This window comes from Pogona vitticeps, chromosome 3 (assembly GCF_051106095.1).
Source record: "Pogona vitticeps strain Pit_001003342236 chromosome 3, PviZW2.1, whole genome shotgun sequence".
In the NCBI taxonomy this organism is placed as follows: Eukaryota; Metazoa; Chordata; class Lepidosauria; order Squamata; family Agamidae; genus Pogona; species Pogona vitticeps.
Window position 1 is genome coordinate 90,107,501 of NC_135785.1, and position 19,186 is coordinate 90,126,686.

The 19,186-nt window shown below is 43.0% G+C and overlaps 1 protein-coding gene across 2 annotated transcripts in view; it reads left to right on the forward strand.

The window, feature by feature from the left end:
- Positions 1 to 12,219, forward strand: part of DNAJB12 (DnaJ heat shock protein family (Hsp40) member B12) — a 42,174-nt gene extending 29,955 nt beyond the window's left edge. For both annotated transcript variants that reach the window (XM_020783147.3, XM_078391365.1), the window contains exons 7-9: positions 6,612 to 6,784; positions 7,747 to 7,898; positions 10,223 to 12,219. In XM_020783147.3, coding sequence (XP_020638806.1) covers positions 6,612 to 6,784; positions 7,747 to 7,868 — 295 coding nt within the window. In that variant the 3' untranslated portion in view covers positions 7,869 to 7,898; positions 10,223 to 12,219. The remainder of the gene's footprint in view (positions 1 to 6,611; positions 6,785 to 7,746; positions 7,899 to 10,222) is intronic.
- Positions 12,220 to 19,186: the final 6,967 nt, after the last annotated feature.

The following is a 19,186-nucleotide window of genomic DNA, read 5'->3' on the forward strand; positions in this document are numbered from 1 at the left end:
ATTTTCTTTTAAGAATTCTGGTGGAATGCTGTCTGGCCCAGGGGCTTTGGCATTTTCTAGTTGTTCTATATATGATCAAATCTCTCCTGGGATTACAGCAGGCCATTTAGTAGAGGTGCTTTCTAAAATTGTTAGAGAGGAAGGTTGAATAGCATCCTCATACAGTTTTGCAAAAAAGGAGACCCATTTGTCTGCTGGTATACATGAGGATGTAGGGGATTTTTGACCAAAGGATCTACCTGAGATTAAACCCCAAAAGAGGGATGGGTTTTTATCTTTAGCTGCTTCAATTAACTGTCCCCAGAGTTTTCTGGTATATTCTTTCTTAGTGCGTTGTAGCAGCAGTTTATATTCTTTTTTTTTTTGTATCAAAAGTTTTGAGAGGGCATCACTTGAACTCATTTTGAAGCTGCAAAATATCCCCACTCTCGAATCTTGAAACTTGACGGCAGCTCTAGCAGCAGTGACTGACAGCAGACCTGCTCTGTTGCACATGGGTGCTTAGTTCAATTTATTTATAGTGCGGTCGCAGTTTGAATCAGCCTGTCTTCTCAAGGCTTAGAGAGTAAACTTTGGAGGACTGCAACTGCCAGAAGCCCCACTCACCACACTGACTGGGGGATTTTGGGAGTGGTAATCCAGAAGAGGAACAACCCCTAGCTCTGTTTCCAGCTGATCCTCAGTGATGTTTTTATCAGGCAGAAGTGTTCAGGCAGCCTCTTACTCTGCTGGTTTTATTGGTATCCTTGGTCTATGTGATTTCTTTCCCCCTTGGGCTTTCAGTGACTAACCCAAGAATGGGGCAGCCTCCCCTTTCCCATTCTTCAATGATTTTTTTCCCCAAATGCTGGATCTCGGGATGACACTTCTGGATTTTTCAGACTTTGGCTCCCCAAATTCTCCAGTTTTCAATTCCAACAGTTTTCCAGGCAAAATGATGGGGAGTGCAATCCAGAAATGCGAATCTCAAGACCAGCATTATATACTCCATCAGTGCCTTATTTGGCCTCATTTCTACTTTCAAAAACAAGGACACTGCCTCAGTGCTTCCTGGGAGGCGTAGGTCTTTCTGGAAGGCATAACCTTTTGGGAGGTGCCCTCTAGTCATGGGCAATGACTCTGCGATTTTTTCCCCCAAGGGAGCCACATTTAGGTGGCTGTAGATGTCTGTCAGTCATGTGGGACTCCCAGAATTTGGAAATCCTGAGATTTGTAGTCTAACCTCCCCACCACACACATACACACAAAACCCCACTAAGGACACATCCCTACTCTCTGCTGATGTGCAGAGGCTCCTGACAGAGCTGTGGTACAGTGTTGATGCCATTGGCCATGCCAGTGCCAGGTTCCTCTACAGATGAGTGGCTGGCAAGATAGTTAATGCTTCTTTATGTGCTGCCTTTCTTCTTCATGTACATGGCTCTCCTTGCCCCCATTTGTCGTCAAGTCACAACAGCTGTGTGAGGTAGGTCAGGCTGAGAGTGTGTGTAGCTGGCCCAAGATTGTCCCATCAGATTCACAGCTCAGGGGGGACTTCAACCTGGATTTTGCAGCTCCCACTCCAGTGCTCTAACCATTATCTCATAGTAAGTCTTGTGGCATCTTAAAGGTCAACAAGTTTTATTTGGCATAAGGTTTCTGGGACTTCAACCCAATACATCCATTCCACAGAGTGAAGCCTTAGGAAACTGACATCTTAAACCTGCTGCTGAGATTAGATTTTCCCACATTTGATGAAGCAGGCTGTAAGACACTGCAAAGGTCTTTTGTTGCCCATGCTGCAACAGACTAACCCAGCTACCCACCCGTGTGTGAGGTTCCCACCCTTGGAAACCTTACACCCCAGTGACTATCACACTGGCCAGGTCTGCCATTCTTCAGTAGTCTTGAGAGTGAGCTCCCTGCTGGCTGTCATTTCCCTTTTATGTTTGGGCACCGGAGTCTTCTGTGTTCTCAGATCTCTTTTTTTTAAACAACTTATGTATCCCTTTTCTTGTAAAGATTTGAATGGGAAGCCAAATATCTCCATTCTACTGTTGGCTCATTCAGCCAAATAGCTGCATCAACCAAGTGACAAACATCTTGGCAACATTCCCATCCACTGCTAAAGAAATGATACCAGATGAGTGCACAGGATCAGCCAACAGGGGGCAGTGCTGCCTCGTCCTGCTGTTTTACACATGGTGGATCAAAGGAAGTCTGGCTGTCAAAAAAGCAGGTGTTCATGAGCCATAGAAATATGTGTAAGTAGTCAGCTTGATCCTTACGGGAAAATCCCCACTTGCAGAAATAAATCCATCAAAAGAGACAAGACTGTCTTGCATATTAGATTGGTACCTCTTCAGTGCTTGCAAGCCTAATGTTTTCGGAGGGTTGCATACTTCTTTTATGTTGGCAAGGGGATTCTAGTTGTTATAGTCTAAAATAGTAACTTTTCCAAGTTGTAGCTGTCACCATGTTCTGCTTGTAAAGTGATATATCCTTTTTTATTGCCTTTAACCACTCTTGGTGCGGTGGTTGTTATTTGTTTTATTTATTTAAAGTATTTTTACCCCACCTTTCTCCTTGAAAAGGACCCAAGGCAGCTTACAACATTGAAAGACAATATTTAAAGTTGAAAACGTCAGATCTCTCAAATGAGCATACAATGGTGATTAACATCATTAAAAGACAATATTTAAAGCTAAGAACAAGGAATATAAAGAAGCATCTTACATCATTAAAAGGCAATATTAAAGCTAAGAGCAAAAGTATAAAATGTTAAAAAGAAGAAAACAAACACCACTCTGAGAAATGGAAAACACAAAAATAGAAACCATAAGTAGTACTAAAAATCCAGTCGAAGCAGTAATGCATAACATTCTCTTTAAAAATCAGACACAGATAGCTGGTTACTGAGAGAAGGCTTGCCTGAAGAGAAAGGTCTTTGCCTGCTTGTGGAAGGATAGCAAAGGCGGGGCCAGACTGGCCTCCTGCTGAAGTTTCCTGACACTTTCCATTGGCAGCCCCACATAGAGCACATTACAGCAATCCAGCCAGAAAGTAACAAGGTTGTGTACAACACTGGCCACGTCAGATCTCTCAAGAAATGGACATAGCTGGCACACTATTTTTAATTGTGTACTCCTGGCTACTCCTGGGCATCTAGGGTCTGGGATCAATCCAGGAGCACCCCCAAGCTATAAACCTGCTTTTTCAGGGGGAGTATAACCCCATCCAGTACAGGCTGCATCCCTATTCCTTGATCTACATTTCAGCTGACCAGAGGCACCTCTGTCTTGTCTGAATTACGTTCCAGTTTATTTGCCCTCATCCAGTCCATTACTGTTATCAGGCACTGATCTAGAGCTGAAACAGCTTCCTTGGATTTAGGTGGCAAGTAGAGACAGAGTTGGGTGTCATCCACATACTGGTGACACAGAACCCCAAAATTCTGCATACTCTCTCCCAGTGGTTTCCTGTAGATGCTAAATAACATAGGGGATGAAACAGAACCCTGAGGGACCCCACAGGTCAGCGGCCAGGGTGCCAAACGTGAATCCCCCAGCACCACCTTCTGAGTTCTTTCTTCCAGGAGGGGCTGGAGCCACTGTAAAACTGCAGTACTGCAGCCAAGACTCTGTTCACAACCTGAGTTTGATCCCGATGGGCTCAGACTGCCAGCTTGAGGTTGTCTCAGCCTTCCATCATTCTGAGGTCAGTAAATTGAGTACCCAGCTTGTTTGGGGCGGGGGGGAGGGAATTTGTAGCCTGTATAATTAAATTATAAACTATCCAGAGAGTGCTTTAAGCACTGTGGAGTGGTATATATGCAGCACAATTTGCTTTTATTTTTTAACAGAGACAACTACAGTGGTACCTCGCTTTACAATTGCCCCGCATTACGATGAATCCACTTAACGGTGATCTTTTTGCGATCGCAATTACGATCGCAAAACAATGGTCTGAATGGGGGAATTTCCCTTTGTGATGCTCGGTTCCCTGCTTTGAGAACCAATTCTTCACAAAACAACATTTTTTGAACAGTTGATCGGCGGTTTCAAAATGGCTGCCAGGTGATTAAAATGGCTCCCCGCTGTGTTTAGGGACAGATTCCTTGCTATACAGGCAGCAAAAATGGCCGCCATATGGAGGATCTTCGCTGGGCGGTGAGTTTTTACCCCATTGGAATGCATTGAACGGATTTCAGTGCGTTTCAATGGGGTTTTTATTTTCGCTTTATAACGTTTTCGCTTAACGGCAATTTTCCTGGAATGGATTATCGTTGTTAAGCGAGGCACCACTGTATATAGCCATGGACTAACATAATCTTCCGATACAGGCCAAATACCGCCTTTTAACACTTTTCTCCCTGGTGTGTGTGCCCTTGTGTGATCCACAGGATATTGACTTCCTGAGATATTTACCTGCCAGCAGTATCAGTTCTGCAGAATGTATCTATGAGTAGGATGACTCAGACTAGAAATGTAGTCTTATTTTGTGTGTGTGTGTGTGTGTGTGCGTACATACGTGTACATGTCTGCATGCATACACAAGTGTGTGCTGATGTTTTAATAATCAGGTGTGCCTTGGTTTTGTCTAAAACACTGTAACTGCCCATACTCTGATTTCTCTTCAGACTGTATAAATCTTTCACCTATCCATAACAGCCTAGTGTTCACGCACGAGAGGAAATGGCAGCAGCCTGTTTAGGATAATATCAGCCCTATACTGTTTCAGTGCTCTTTGCTAACTGGGGTAGGAACAGTGCTTGGGAACATTACATTTTGGACTGCAGCTCTGAGACCTCCCAGGTCATACCAAATGCAGGATTCTTGGACTCCTAACGTTTCCAGGATTTGAGCAAGAGTTTGAGGTTGGGTGATTAATTGCTGCTTGTGTGATCAGTGTCTCGGTGTGAGCCTGAGGGAGAATCTGTCATATAATCCCATGATTCCCAACCTTTTTGCCTCCACGGACCAGTTTAGCATGTGGGGGGGGTGTCCAAGTGTGCGGGGGAGAGGCAGTGCATGCCCGGGACAGGCATGCATGCCTCTGCATGTGGGGGGGGGCAGGAGATTTGTCTCCGTGGCCCGGTCCTGGCAAGGCCACAGACCGGGACCAGTCTGTGGACCAGGGGTCGGGGGCCCCCTGATATAATCCACTCAGATCTTCTTTAAATTGGATTAAGAACATAAAATAATACTGGACAGAAAGATGTAAGGGCTGTGATAAGTGAGGGCACGTATGAAAATATGAGTTTCCACGTGTGTCCTCACTTTTCACAGGTTTCTTTCCCTTGGGGAGCTTAAAAGATCTGTGTGTGGACCTTTCTGGAACTCTGAGGATTAGGTGCTCTTTTTTTTAAGTTAATGCTGGGATACTCAAGCCACTGATGGTAAGATATGATTGCAAACCATGCCAGCAACAATCATTGACCCCAATTTTAGTTCGTGTATACTTGAACAGAACACACAGTCACTATGTGAAGACAGGGCATCAGCATGGGGAGAAAACTGAGAGCTCATCTGTTGTCCAACATCTTCTGCCTTGTCCAATATTTCTTAAAGGCAGTATTCTCCAGTGGGCTGAAATAACTGTACAGTAGTCAGAAAGTGTAAATAGAGTCCCTAGGAACAAATCTGCCTCAATTTTTAGGGAAGAAAATATGAGTCAGGTCTTCAGTGCTGGGGAGCACAGTTAATGATGACATCTTGGACCTTTTTGCATTGTGAAGAGTGAACAGTTAGGTTTTGTCAGTAACATTTTTAGTCTGGTCTCCAGTTGATTAGAAGAGGAGCACATTTCTCTTTCCATCTTATCAAGGGGACCTCCAGCTCACTTCTGATTAGGGCTGGCTGTTGAAGGGAGAGGGATTGGCTGCCATGGGAATGAGGGAAGGACCCCATGTTTCCCCAACTGTAGGCCATTTTAAGCAAATCTGTCTCAATGAAAGTGTGCCTGTTCTATTCTGAGTCCATTTCTTAGGTGGTGGGTTCCTTCATTTCGAAGCCCACATGTTCCTTGCTGATGATTTCTTGCTGAACATATTTAGCCCAGATATGGAAGAGACATGTATCAAGATGCTTGAAGATGCCTGATACATTTTGCCCTTTAAATGCTTTAAGGCTTTCTTCAGGAAGTTAAAGAAAATATTCTGCAGTATTTCTGTTAAAATACAGCAGTGTAGCAAATAGAATTCTACTTGCTGAATCACATTAATGGCCTCCCATTGGGAATGTCCTCTCATATCATTTCTAGCTTGATTACATTTCTCCTTATCTGTTTAGTGCATAGAAACCTCTTGCCCTTGCAGTTTTTATACTGCTCCTGCTTACAAGTGGTCTGCAATCTGCCAGGGCAGTGTATGACCCATCAGGGTAAACTTTGCCCACAAGTCAGGCATTGTGTGGCCTGCCATATGGTCCCCAACCTCCTCCTCCTTGCAGCATCAAGTAGACAGGGGGGAAAAGAGGATTGCTGACCCTATACATACTTGTGGGCTGCAGCTGATTCAAGCTGATTCTGTGTTTTGGCAAGCCTGGCTATACCTTACTGCCTCTTTTATTATTATTATTAATATACTTGCACAGACTATTCTGATCCCCTTTTCCTTTTCTGCCTTCAACCAGGTCAGTTGGCCATATACACAAGAGGGTGACTGAGCATTTGAAAGTAGCTTATTTTGTAGCTGACAACTTTGGAGAAGAATATACTGGCACAAATCTGAAAAATGTGGAAAGGAGTGTGGAAGATGATTACATTGCAAACCTCAGAAATAACTGTTGGAAGGAGAAACAGCAGAGTAAGTACCTCAGGAGATTTGGTCCAACATAGTGCTCCACTCGGTGTCACACATCAAGGAGTTCTGTGTTTTATAAGGGGGATAGATTTCCCTATTCTCAGAGGTTACAGTATTCTTGCAGAGCTGGATTATTGGGATGGAAAAGGTGTTTTCCGTAATAAAGGTGGTGGTGCCATCTAGCAATAAAAGTTTGTTGACCATGAAGCATGTGCACTAAGAGATAACACGAGCTACAGATACGTAGATTAACACCCTAAAGAGATGTATTATTATGGCGTGGGCTAGCTTTATTTCTTACAACTTAAAAACAAAAACTGGTAGGACTATAAAGAGTCAATAAAAATTGTTTCAGGAACCACAACTGGGTTGCACGCTTCAGAGATCCATCCCTTAGAGAAGGCTATTGTGCTGAGTTGACTTATCATCCATAAAGGCTTTTACAGCCTTAAAAAGGTGTTAGAAGGTTGTTATCCAGAGATAAATTCGGGGCAACCTTGACGTATTTGTGAGCATGATTTCAGCCAAGGACCTTGTCCTGTTTATTCAAATGCTGTAGCCAAATGGGAACTCCTGTTTTAGGCAAAATTAATTATGAGGCCCCGTATGTCCAACAGATTTCCTAATGTGGTCCTCCAGCAGGGGCAGATTCTGAAACTTTGTCCACCTGATGTAACCTTATTTATAAATTATTATTCAGATAAAACTGTAATTACAAATGGCTGAGTCACTGTGTTCAGCAGCAGGCAAATGTTTTTCTTGATTGCCTGCTCAAGATGACACCTTCAGCAGAACTGGAGAGGTGACAGGCTTGGTATTTTGCCAGCAGGAACTGGGAAACATACCCTCCGCTACAGCACCTCACTGGCAAGCATCTGGCATTGAGGTGCAGGTCTAGGTGAGCAATTGCAACTTGCAGGCATTTTGGACAATTACCTTCAATCATTTCGGCTTTCTTTTTACAGAGGAAGGCTTACTCTACCGGGCACGTTACTTTGGAGATTCAGATCTGTATCAGAGAGCACAGAAGATGGGCACACCAAGTTGCAGCCGACTGTCTGAGGTGCAAGCATCAATGCATGGATAGCCTTGACAAAAGCAATCCACAGAGATCTGAGTAAGAGCTATAGACTTAGTTATTTCAGGATCTCAAAAGTGTATTAAAGGAGCATTTATTTTTGGGAATAGTGAAATAGCCTGTAGTTAAATCTCCACCTCATTTGCACACTTTCTTTCATCAAGAAATCATACCCTCCACAAGAACATTCAGCATAGTTTGCCCTATTGATGTTCACTCACCTTTTTTTTTATGTTTTATGGATGCTTTTGGCAGCAAATCAAAATGACCTGGTAGTTGGCTGACATGTCATACTTGTATTTTAGATTGTCTTTCTGTTTGTTCTCACTAATTATTATGTAGGTTGGGGTGTGCATTATGTGGGCCTGTACATATTGGACTGCAGATCCCAGCATTCCTCACCGTTGGCTGTACTAGCCAGGACTGATCGGAACCGCAGTTGAACAATAGCATTTTGCCCACCCTGTGGTCTTAGTAAAAAACTTGTCTCTGTGACAGTGACTTCACCTTTTTTTAAAGGTGTGGCACAATTTGCGTGGGCAACCATTTCAGACACAGTTAGGAGACTGGCAGGAGTGGAATAAAGCCATTGCAAGCTTCCCTGAAAATGTATCAAGTGCCCTTCACTCAATGGCTGTTCTGTGACATCCAGAGGATTGGTGAGCAACTGAGCCACTGCCATTAATGAAATAAGTCAAGTTGTGTTGCCTTCTGCCTCTGAAACAGTGGAACTGTGTGTAATAGCTTCAAAAAAGAGTTTGATCCCTTCCCTCAAACACTCTTAAAAACAGCTTTGCCTTTTGGAACCCGCTGGATCAAGCCGGTTTTGCTATCTTTCCACATAAATTCTCCAGTCAAAATTGCCTACCCCAGTAAAGCCGCCATTGTCATCACCATGTTCACATGTATGTCCCTTTCCGTGCTATGCCATGTCAAAAATATCTCACAGCATCAGCAGAGATGACATAATGAAATACAGTCTTTCATTAGGTGAATCACTGACAGTTACAAGGCAGCAAATATAACATACTCTAGAAGTGGGTTTTTTTTAAAGTACATTAAAATATTAGCAATAATTGTCTAATGAGTTATCCTTGAGCCCAATGATAAAAATATAAAAACATGATCCGGATAGCAGTCAGCATAAAATATCCAAGATTGAGTGTTAACTCCAGCCACAACCCCTAATTCTGATCGTCTCTAGGCAACTGGAAAATCTGATCCTGATGAAAATAAACTAGGCAGACGATCAAGAGTGAGATCTTGCAGCAAGTTTTCTTTTTTTTAAAAAAACTGTCTTTTCGCCCCTCTAGCTCAGCTATTAATAGCTGAGTAGAGGAATAGTGTGGCTTCAATAGCCCCAGTGCACCACTCAGTCAAATTTTTTATGTTTTTAAAAACTTATAGCAGGAGAACTGATTACAAACGTCCTGAATGCCATTTACTTTGACCCTCACTAGGGTAGTAGCCCTATTTCTGGACTCTCGGCAAGTCATTTTGCACATCAGGATGTACTTGATGGAATGGAATTTCCTTTCATGTAGAAAATTAGTGATAGTCTGAAATGGTACAGCCCAGTCACAGATTTCTTAACTGGTAAGAAGTAGACCTTGATCACCTTTTAGAAACATGGGACTTTAATCAACATGATATAGTAAAGGCACAGTGGTTTGTCAAACTTGTCCACTTCTTTCCAGCAAAGAGAAGGGGCAAAAAAGCCCTTAAGATGTTGATGAACACATTTAGACATTGGATTGTATGAACACAAAAAGCCCTGCAAGCATATTCAGTTCAATGCACTTCTAATGCCTATGCAGACCTTCACACGGAACACTCAGAGGTGTGCAAGACCTGCAGGTAACCCAGGAACACAAGGGTCAAAGCTTACCAGTGTCCTTATATCATCATCACCCTTTCAGCCCTTCCGGCTTTCCATCTGAATGCCTAGATAGGACTAGAGACATTTGAAGGAAGCCATCAGCTGTTTTTAGTAAGAGTATCTAGATTTGCCATGTGTCTGCTGGCTCTGGCTAGTGGTGGCACTTGTCTTCATTGGGTGCCTTAGCTTCTTTCATTTCTGTTTCCATCAATGTCCCATGCTATTCGCAGTAACTCGTCTTCCTCCTCACAAGTAGCAAGGCCTATATGGTTTGTTTACAGTATACCCTTACTGGAAATTTCTTTGTGTGCCAGTTGTTGGATAAAGTTAAATCTAAGTTTAAATGTGCTGAACAGATGAACATTTTCAGTTGCTCTGATCAAATAGATTACTTGTTATGGGAGTGGAATACAGTATTTCTCTGGGATTTTTATTATCTTTCTACTGCATTGGGGACTGATACTGTTGCTGCTTTTATTCTCAGACTCTTCAAATGCCTGAAGACTGTGGGAGAAGTGCACTGAGCCAAGGAGACAGACTATTTAAAGAATCAGACCTTAAATTAAAATGGAATTGGAGAATTAGCAACGCACAAACTGCCCTCTCCTCTCTGTCTCTCCAGCACTGGGTATCTCTTGGAACAGAAGAAAAAAGATTACTTGTCTTTTATTTCCTCCTTTCATTCTTCACTATTTTGTCTCTTTCTCGGGATCTTGCTATCCTGAAAACAAAATGTTGAATTGTTTTTCTTTTAAGGCCTGTAGAAACCACAGAGCAGAAAGAGGGGGCTTTCTGCCATTACACTGGTTCAAAGAGAGATGGAGAAATTGGAAGCTATGTAGGAGGGTTTTTTTTATCAGTTTTAAAAAGCAAAAGAAATTATTTAGAATTAACTTATAGCTGTAAATATGTTGTACTTCTAAACTATGCAGGGATAGAATTAAATTATTTCATTATTTTGCTGAACTTCACAGCCCAGGATGTGTGAATTTTACTCTTCCCCTCCACGATCAATCTCACCCTCTGAAACCTTTCCTACCTATGGCAGCTTTGTCTGATGCCACAGAAATTTTGTATTTTTAGTACAAATTGGGTTTTTCTGGAGGTTGAATTCAACCGGCAGTTGTTTCTTTTACTGTATAAGAGGATCACTAAAAGCTGTAGGGGTGTTTTCTATACAGATTGAACTCGGCCAGTTTTCAACATGGCCAGTGTTAAACTTGTGATCTGAACCACTGGCTTCTCAATAGAGCACTAATTCCTCGAAGAGGAAGGAGAGCAATTGGTTCCAAATGCTGTTTATTTCATCACGGCTGTTTGTGTGTTTGTTTGGAATTTCTTATTAACGTTTATGTTTCGGGAACTCCCATTTTTTTTCTGCTTCACAAATCAGTGTTTGTTCTGGTACATAGAGCTTTCCTCAAGCTACATCAGTTTGGTCATCTTTTTCTGTAAGTAGATTTCCTCCATCTTGCAGCACTCCAAAGTGGTATACAAAACTGCCTCTCCTTGACAAAAAAATGCTGCTGTAGGCTTCATTCCAAGAATCTGGTGTCGTGCTGACCTGCTCTACAAAGTGGTGCTGCTGTTTCATATCCTTCATTCATTTTGACATGCTTCATGTAGCCTTCCTCTTGCAGCAAAGGGGTGGACACAAAGCAAAAATATTTGTTGGCATCATGCTATCTGTCAGCTTTCTCAAGAGGACAGGATCCCTTTGTCAAAGGTGGTTTTGCTATATTTTCCATTTCTTGAGCAGGTTGGAAAAAGGCAATATTAATATTGCTGTTATTTGACAGGACTGTGAAGTCTGTCTTCCTTGAGAAAAAAAATGAACTCTAATTTTGACTCATTTATTAATAATGCCTGTCCTACATTGGTTTTGGGTTTTTTTTTTTCAAGCTGATACATTGCTATCAGAAGAGCCTTAAGATATGTTTTTTTCAGGCACTAGATAACACCAGATACCAAGTGGTAGGTTTAGGAGTACAAGGAATTGTTATTTTATTCATATTCTTCCTTTGGAATCAACGAACTGGATATTAATTTGACACAAATCAGTGAACTTGCAGTCTCATTACCTGTTGTCCATTTAGCTACACTGAGAGACAAGTTCACTCGGTATATACTTAGGAATGCTTCCCTGCTCCAGACTGCCTTGCGATGCAGGTATGGGCGGTGATGAAGTTTAAGATGTCAGTTCTGTCGAACTAACCTGCAGTGATTGCTTAGGCTCTAGCTGTGTTTTTCAGAAGGACAGCCCATTCAGGGGTTCAGCATGAGGTAGCCGGTATCAGGTGGTCCCAGTGCTTGCCTGTCCAGCCCTTTTCATTTCTTAAGTAGTTAGCCATGGATGGAATGAGCAATGTGCAATAAAAAGCATAGATCCCGAAAGATACTGTATTTGCAAAGGCTGTATTTTTTAATTTAGAATTAATTATACAACTGTACATCTATAAATAAAGGTTTATAACATGAAAACTGTGTTGTCAGCATTTGTATCATGAGGCCTGGATGACACAAGCAAAGTAGAGTAATTTGATGGAAAGTGGATGCCGTAGTGCCATTATACCACCGCATATTAGTGAAGTTGAGAATGGTGCCCTTACCGTGAACTGTGCTCAACTGATGTTTGTTTTTATTGCTGGAAATATTGCTGTCCTCCAAAACTGGCAAAACCGAGTTGTTAGCGACAGTAAGGATTAAGTGTACTACTGGTACAAACAACATAAGCCATAGAGGTTTCTATTCATGTACAAAAAGCTGGTCTGTGTTTCAGGGGGAAAATAGTCAGACTATCTAATAAAGCTCCAGCAGCTTTTAACCGGTGCTTTTTGCCTAATATTGTGTCACATCCTAATGGGACCCACAACCCACTTTTTGAACAGACTTGGAGTAGCCCAGCCTACCCTACAGTGAATGTTATTTGCTTCTATACAAGAGAATGACTAATATCCACAATTATTGGGGGAGGAGAGAGACTATATTCAGTAACGTACTGTAGGGGAGTACAAACTGCCCATCGCCTCTGAAATTGAGTGTCCTGGTCAAAATCAAAAGGGTACTGTTCTTTTTGGGGAACCATATATTTGTGCATCAGATCCGAAGCTGAGGCTCCAATACTTTGGCCATCTCATGAGAAGAGAGGACTCCCTGGAAAAGACCTTAACGTTGGGAAAGTGTGAAGGCAAGAGGAGAAGGGGACGACAGAGGATAAGATGGTTGGACAGTGTCACCGAAGCAACCAACATGAATCTGACCCAACTCCGGGAGGCAGTGGAAGATAGGAGGGCCTGGCGTGCTCTGGTCTATGGGGTCACGAAGAGTCAGACACGACTAAACGACTAAACGAATGAATATTTGTGCACAGGAAGCACACTGTGCACACAGTGGCTGAATTCCTCTTGCTTAACACTAAAGCAGGCTTACTGAATCAGTGGGGATTTAGTGAGTCAGATCTTCTGTAGGTTCCAGTAAGTCAAATGAGCTTACTCTAGTTGCAACGTACTATGCTAAAGTAAGCCGCGACACAAATATGCCCATTTGAATCAATGGGACCTACAGAGGAGCTGATGCACCAAATCCCCACTGATTCAGTGTGACTTACTACACTCTGCATGTCTAGGCATCCTTCAGTCTTGAGAGACTGTGGTAACATGCTCTGTATGGAGGACTTGGAACAGCGTCTACTGTGGTTGAGAAGGCCAATTTGAGAGTGACAATCCCTTCCACACTGAAGACAAATACAATCTGTCCCCTGTCCCCCTCCCTGAGTTTGTTGGTTTCAGGACTGCCTCTTTGCCTCGACCTGCTGGACAAGGGTCTCTTCAAATTGGGAGAGGCCATGCTGCACTGCCTTCCTCCAACACTCAGATGTCAGGGTTTCCCATCTGTTGAGGTCCATTCCAAAGGCCTTCAGATCCCGCTTGCAGATATCCTTGTATCACAGCTGTGGTCTCCCTCTGGGGTGATTTCCCTGCTCTAATTCTCCATACAGGAGATCTTTTGGAATCTGACCGTTAGCCATTCTCACAACATGCCCAAGCCAACATAGACATTGCTGTTTCAGTAATGGATACATGCTAAAAATTCCAGCTCGTTCTAGGACTACCCTATTTGGAACTTTGTCCTGCCAGGTAATACCAAAATTGTGTTGGAGACAACGCATATGGAAGGTGTTCAACTTCCTCTCCTGCCGTGCACAAAAGGTCCAGGACTCACTGCAGTACAGGAGTGTGCTTGGGACACAGGCTCTGTAGACTTGGATCTTGGTATATGCCATCAGCTTCTTATTAAACCATACTCTTTGTGGGGCTAGAGAAAATGGAAGCTGCTTTGCTAATGTGTTTATCTACCTTGATATCTAGAGAGTGTGTGTCAGAGATCATTGAGCCAAGGTGCATGAAATCATGAACAACCTCCAGTTCTTGTGTAAGATGGTAATAGAGGTGAGTCTGCGCCCTGGCCCATGACTTGTGTTTTCTTCAGGCTGATTGTTAATCCAAAATCTTGGCAGGCCTTGCTAAACTGTTTCATGAGTTGTTGGAGGTCTTCAGCAGAATGAGCAACAACAGCTGTGTCATCAGCGAAGAGGAAGTCCCGCATGCATTTCAGCTGGACTTTGGTCTGCTCTCAATCTAGAGAGATTGAGCTTTCCATCTGATCTAGTCCGGAGATAGACACCTTTTGTTGTGGTTCCAAAAGTGTGCTTCAGCATAACAGCAAAAAAGATCCCAAACAGTCAGTCCGAAGACATATCCCTGTTTCACTCCGCTTCAAATGTCAAAGGGATCTGATGTTGAGCCATGAAAAACTACAGTGCCCTTAATTTCCTCATGAAAGGACCTGATGATAAGGAGTCGAGGTGGACATCCAGTCTTGGGAAGTATTTTAAAAAGTCCATCCCTGCTAAACCAATCAAAAGCCTTTGTGAGATCTATGAAGGCCACGAAGAGTGGCTGTCATTCCCTACATTTATCCTGCAACTGTCAGGGAAAATACCATGTCAATGGTGGACCTATTAGCTCGAAATCCACACTGTGATTTTGGATAGACTGTCTGCAAGCACCTGGAACCACTTCAGCACAACACGGGCAAGCAGTTTCCCTGCAATGCTGAGAAGAGAGATGCCACAGTAGTTATTGCAGTCACCCCTGTCACCTTTGTTCTTGTACAATGTGACGATGTTTGCATCCTTCATGTCCTGTAGTACTCCACCTTCCCTTCAGCAAAGACAGATTTCACACTGCTCGGAGGTGATGATCTCTTTACAGCACTTCAACAGAGATCCTTCCCAGGTGCCTTGCCAGAGGTGAGGGAATGCAAGGTCGCTTTTATTTCTGCTAAACTTGGTTCGCTCTCCAACTTTTCCAAGACAGGCAGGCACTCAATGTTATTTAATGCCTCTTTGGTTACAATATTCTCTCTGGAATATAGCTCAGAGTAGTGCTGCACCCAGCGTTCTATCTGTTGTGCTTGGTCCTGGCTGATCACACCTGTAGCAGACTTCAAAGGAGCAGATTTCTTCTGTATTGGACCTAAAGCCTCCTTGATACTTTCATACATCCCCTTGATGTTACCTGTGTCCACTGTGGTCTGCATCTGAGAGCAGAGCTGAAGCCAATAATAGTTAGAACATCTCCTGGCAGTCTGTTGGACTTTGCTGTGAGCAACTCAAAGACCCTGCAAGTTGTACTCACCATGACAGGCTTTGTATACTGCTAGAGCTCTCCTCTTATCCTCAATGGCTGGCATCAACTCCTCCAAATGGGCTTCAAACCTGTCTTCTTGCCAAATGTAGACAAGGCGGTGTTATAAACAGCAGTCTTGAAATTTTCCCATCATTCAGGTGCATTTGCAAAAGACGGGCCTGGAAGCGCTTGGACAAATTGCTCCACGTTTCTCTAATTGCGAGTCTTGCTGATGTCAATACGTGGTCTTCCTTCCTTTTTTATGTGATACAATCTCTTTGTTTGCAGTTTGACTCTGCTGCGCACCAGGGAGTGATCAGTATCACAATCAGCACCCTGATAACTGTGTGTGATCGTAATACTAGGAAGGCTAGAGTGTCTTTGTTGTTTAGTTGTTAAGTCATGTTCGACTCTTCATGACTCCATGGACCAGAGCACACCAGGCCCTCTTGTCTTTCACTGCCTCCTGGAGTTTGGTCAAATTCATGTTGGTAGCTTTGGTTACATGGTCCAACCATCTCATCCTCTGTCGTCCCCTTCTCCTCTTGCCTTCACACTTTCCCAACATCAGGGTCTTTTCTGGGGAGTCTTCCCTTCTCATGAGATGGCCAAAGTATTGGAGCCTCAGCTTCCAGTGAGCACTCGAGGTTGATTTCCTTCAAAATGGATAGGTTTGTTCTCTTTGCAGTCCAGGGGACTCTCAAGAGTCTCCTCCAGCACCACAATTCAAAAGCATCAATTCTTCAGAGGTCAGCCTTTATGGTCCACCTCTCACTTCCATACATTGCCACTGGAAAAACCACAGCTTTGACTATGCGGACCTTTGTTGACAAGGTGATGTCTCTGCTTTTTAAGATGGTGTCTAGGTTTGTCATCGCTTTCCTCCGAAGAAGCAGGTGTCTTTTAATTTCGTGGCTGCTGTCACCATCTGCAGTGATCATGGAGCCCAAGAAAGTAAAATCTGTCACTGCTTCCATATCTTCCCCTTCTATTTGCCAGGAGGTGATGGGACCAGTGGCCATTATCTTAGAGTTTTTTTTAATGTTGAGCTTCAGACCATTTTTTGCACTCTCCTCTTTCACCCTCATTAAGAGGTTCTTTAATTCCTCCTCACTTTCTGCCACTGCATCTGCATATCTGAGGTTGTTGATATTTCTTCTGGCAATCTTAATTCCGTCTTGGGATTTATCTAGTCCTGTCTTTCGCATGATGTATTTTGCATATAAGTTAAATAAGCAGGGGGACAATATACGGCCTTGTCGTACTCCTTTCCCAATATTGAAACAATCAGTTGTTCCATATCCAGTTCTAACTATTGCTTCCTGTCCCACATATAGGTTTCTCAGGAGATAAGGTGGTCAGGCACTTCCATTTCTTTAAGGACTTACCATAGTTTGCTGTGGTCCACACTGTCAAAGTCTTTTGCATAGTCAATGAGGCAGAAGTAGATGTTTTTCTGGAACTCTCTGGCTTTTTTCATAATCCAGCGCATGTTAGCAATTTGGTCTCGAGTTCCTCTGCCCCTTTGAAATCCAGCTTGTACTTCTAGGAGTTCTCAGTCCACATACTGCTGAAGCCTACCTTGTAGGATTTTGAGCATAACCTTGCTAGTGCGTGAAATGAGTGCACTAGAGCACTGGTTCTTAACCTTGGGTTATTCAGGAGTTTTGGACTGCAACTCCCAGAAGCCTTCACCACCAGCTGTCCTGACTGGGGTTTCTGGGAGTTGCAGTTCAAAAGCATCCAAGTAACAAAGGTTAAGAACCACTGCACTAGAGCATCTAGCGAGGCTCAAATAGAGCTGATGCCAATGCTTTGATCTTGGATGTCTCCAAGAGATTCTGTGTTGAAGCTTCATATTAAAGAATGCGTTGCTGACACAAAGACCACAATAACAGCAAAGCTCCAGCAAGTGTTGGCCCTTTTTGTTCATCTTTCCAATGCCAAAACAGCCTAGACAAGTGGGCCAAGAATTGTGATCAGCAGTCTACACTGTATTCCCTGGTCTCATTCAATGATTTTCCCTGCCAGAAGAATGAATTTTTTTTTCCTTTGACAGAACCGGAGTCTGGCAATCTCATCTCTTACAGAGCAACAATGTCCATCTGCAGCCTACTCAATTCCATGTTTATAGCTGTCTTGCACATGTTGCCCATTTCCTGCAGGTCATCTGAAAAGCCAGAGGCCATTGTCCAAACATTCCAGGTGCCCAACTTTAGGACAGAAGTTTTCTTATGATTATTGCATGGTGCAGGATTATTGTTCTGCTTGTTGGCTTTTACCTAAACCCCATGCACCCCGTGAGGTTAACTGTGGCGAGGCAGCACCTTATTGGCTGGGGGCTGCCCAGCTTAAGGCGGCTGGTAGCTACCTAGGTGCAATGACCTTTCCCACTGTCCTAAAACAAGTAGTAGACATGACAGGGAAGCAAGGAGCTGGAGGAGACTTCAACTGTCATGGGGTCTGCTGGGAGATGAATTATGCGATCTCCAGCAAATTTCTGCCATCCCTTGCCAACAGTTTTCTCTTTAAGAAAGTACAAGAAAGAACTAGCCTTGACCTGACCTGACTTGATTCAAACCAAAGGGGAAAGCTCATGAATAAGGTTCAAAAAACTTGGAGGACAGCAAGGTTCAAATTCTTAATTTCATGAGAAACAAAACAAGTGCAATATGGCTGGCAAAAAGGGTTTATCAATGAGCAGAAAATGAAGAAAAGAGAAATGTATAAGAAACTGAAGGAATCAGAAGTCCCTGGTGATGCTGGAAGCTGTCCTTGGATCTAGTGCTTTTTACATTAACCGATGACTTACATTAAGCAGTTGGAGGTAATTATTAGGTATTTGCATGACAGAAAATAATGAAAGATAGCTGACATCTCAAAAGATGTGACTAGTAGGTATGGGACTTTCCGGTTAGGACAAATGAAAAACAAAAAAGAAGAGCTGCTTACATTCATTTCCCTCATCCATTGCATTCTAAAAGAGAGCCTCAGAAATACTAACACCCCCCCCCAAAAAACGCTCAAAACGAAATGACCAAAAAGAGGCGCTGCCTTTCATGCTAAATGAAAGGAATGCATGAAAGGCAAAAGATGTATCCCCTCCAAAAAAACCAAGCTGAAGCAGAAATGAATGTTTTAGCTGTTTACATCTCTAATGAATAAAGTTAAAGATGGCCTTGACAGAATGGAATGCCTGGAAGTAACATGAAATTCAGTAGAGACAAAGGCAGAGATCCTTCTATTTTCACAAAAAAAGAGAACCATCAGACACACAACTGTAGAATAGAGGATAGAAGAATTCTTCAATTGAAGAATAGTATCATAGTTTTCAGCTCATAAGAAATAATAGTTCCCTTTCAGTCTAAATTTGTCCACTTATAGTACTGTGTCCAGAAGTCTACATTAAATTATAATGGCAGTCAGAGGAATGGCAAAGATGACTAAGGGCATGGAAGAGAAGTTCTTGGAGGAAACATTAGAAGGAATTTCTGGATTCTTAAGAGCAGTTCACCAGTGGCATGAATTGTTATGGGCAGCAGGTTCCTCTCTTGCTGGAAATCTTTCAGCAGATGCTAGACAGACCTCCCCTGTTACGGATGTTCTGCAATAAATCTGTATTAAGCAAGGAGGTATTCAGGAGCAGAGAGAGTGTCCCTCCAGAAACTGTTGGATTACAGCTCTCACCACTTCTGGCCATTATAGCCAGTAACGTCTGGGGACTGCTCTTTGTCTACTCCTGGACTAGATGGTGATTT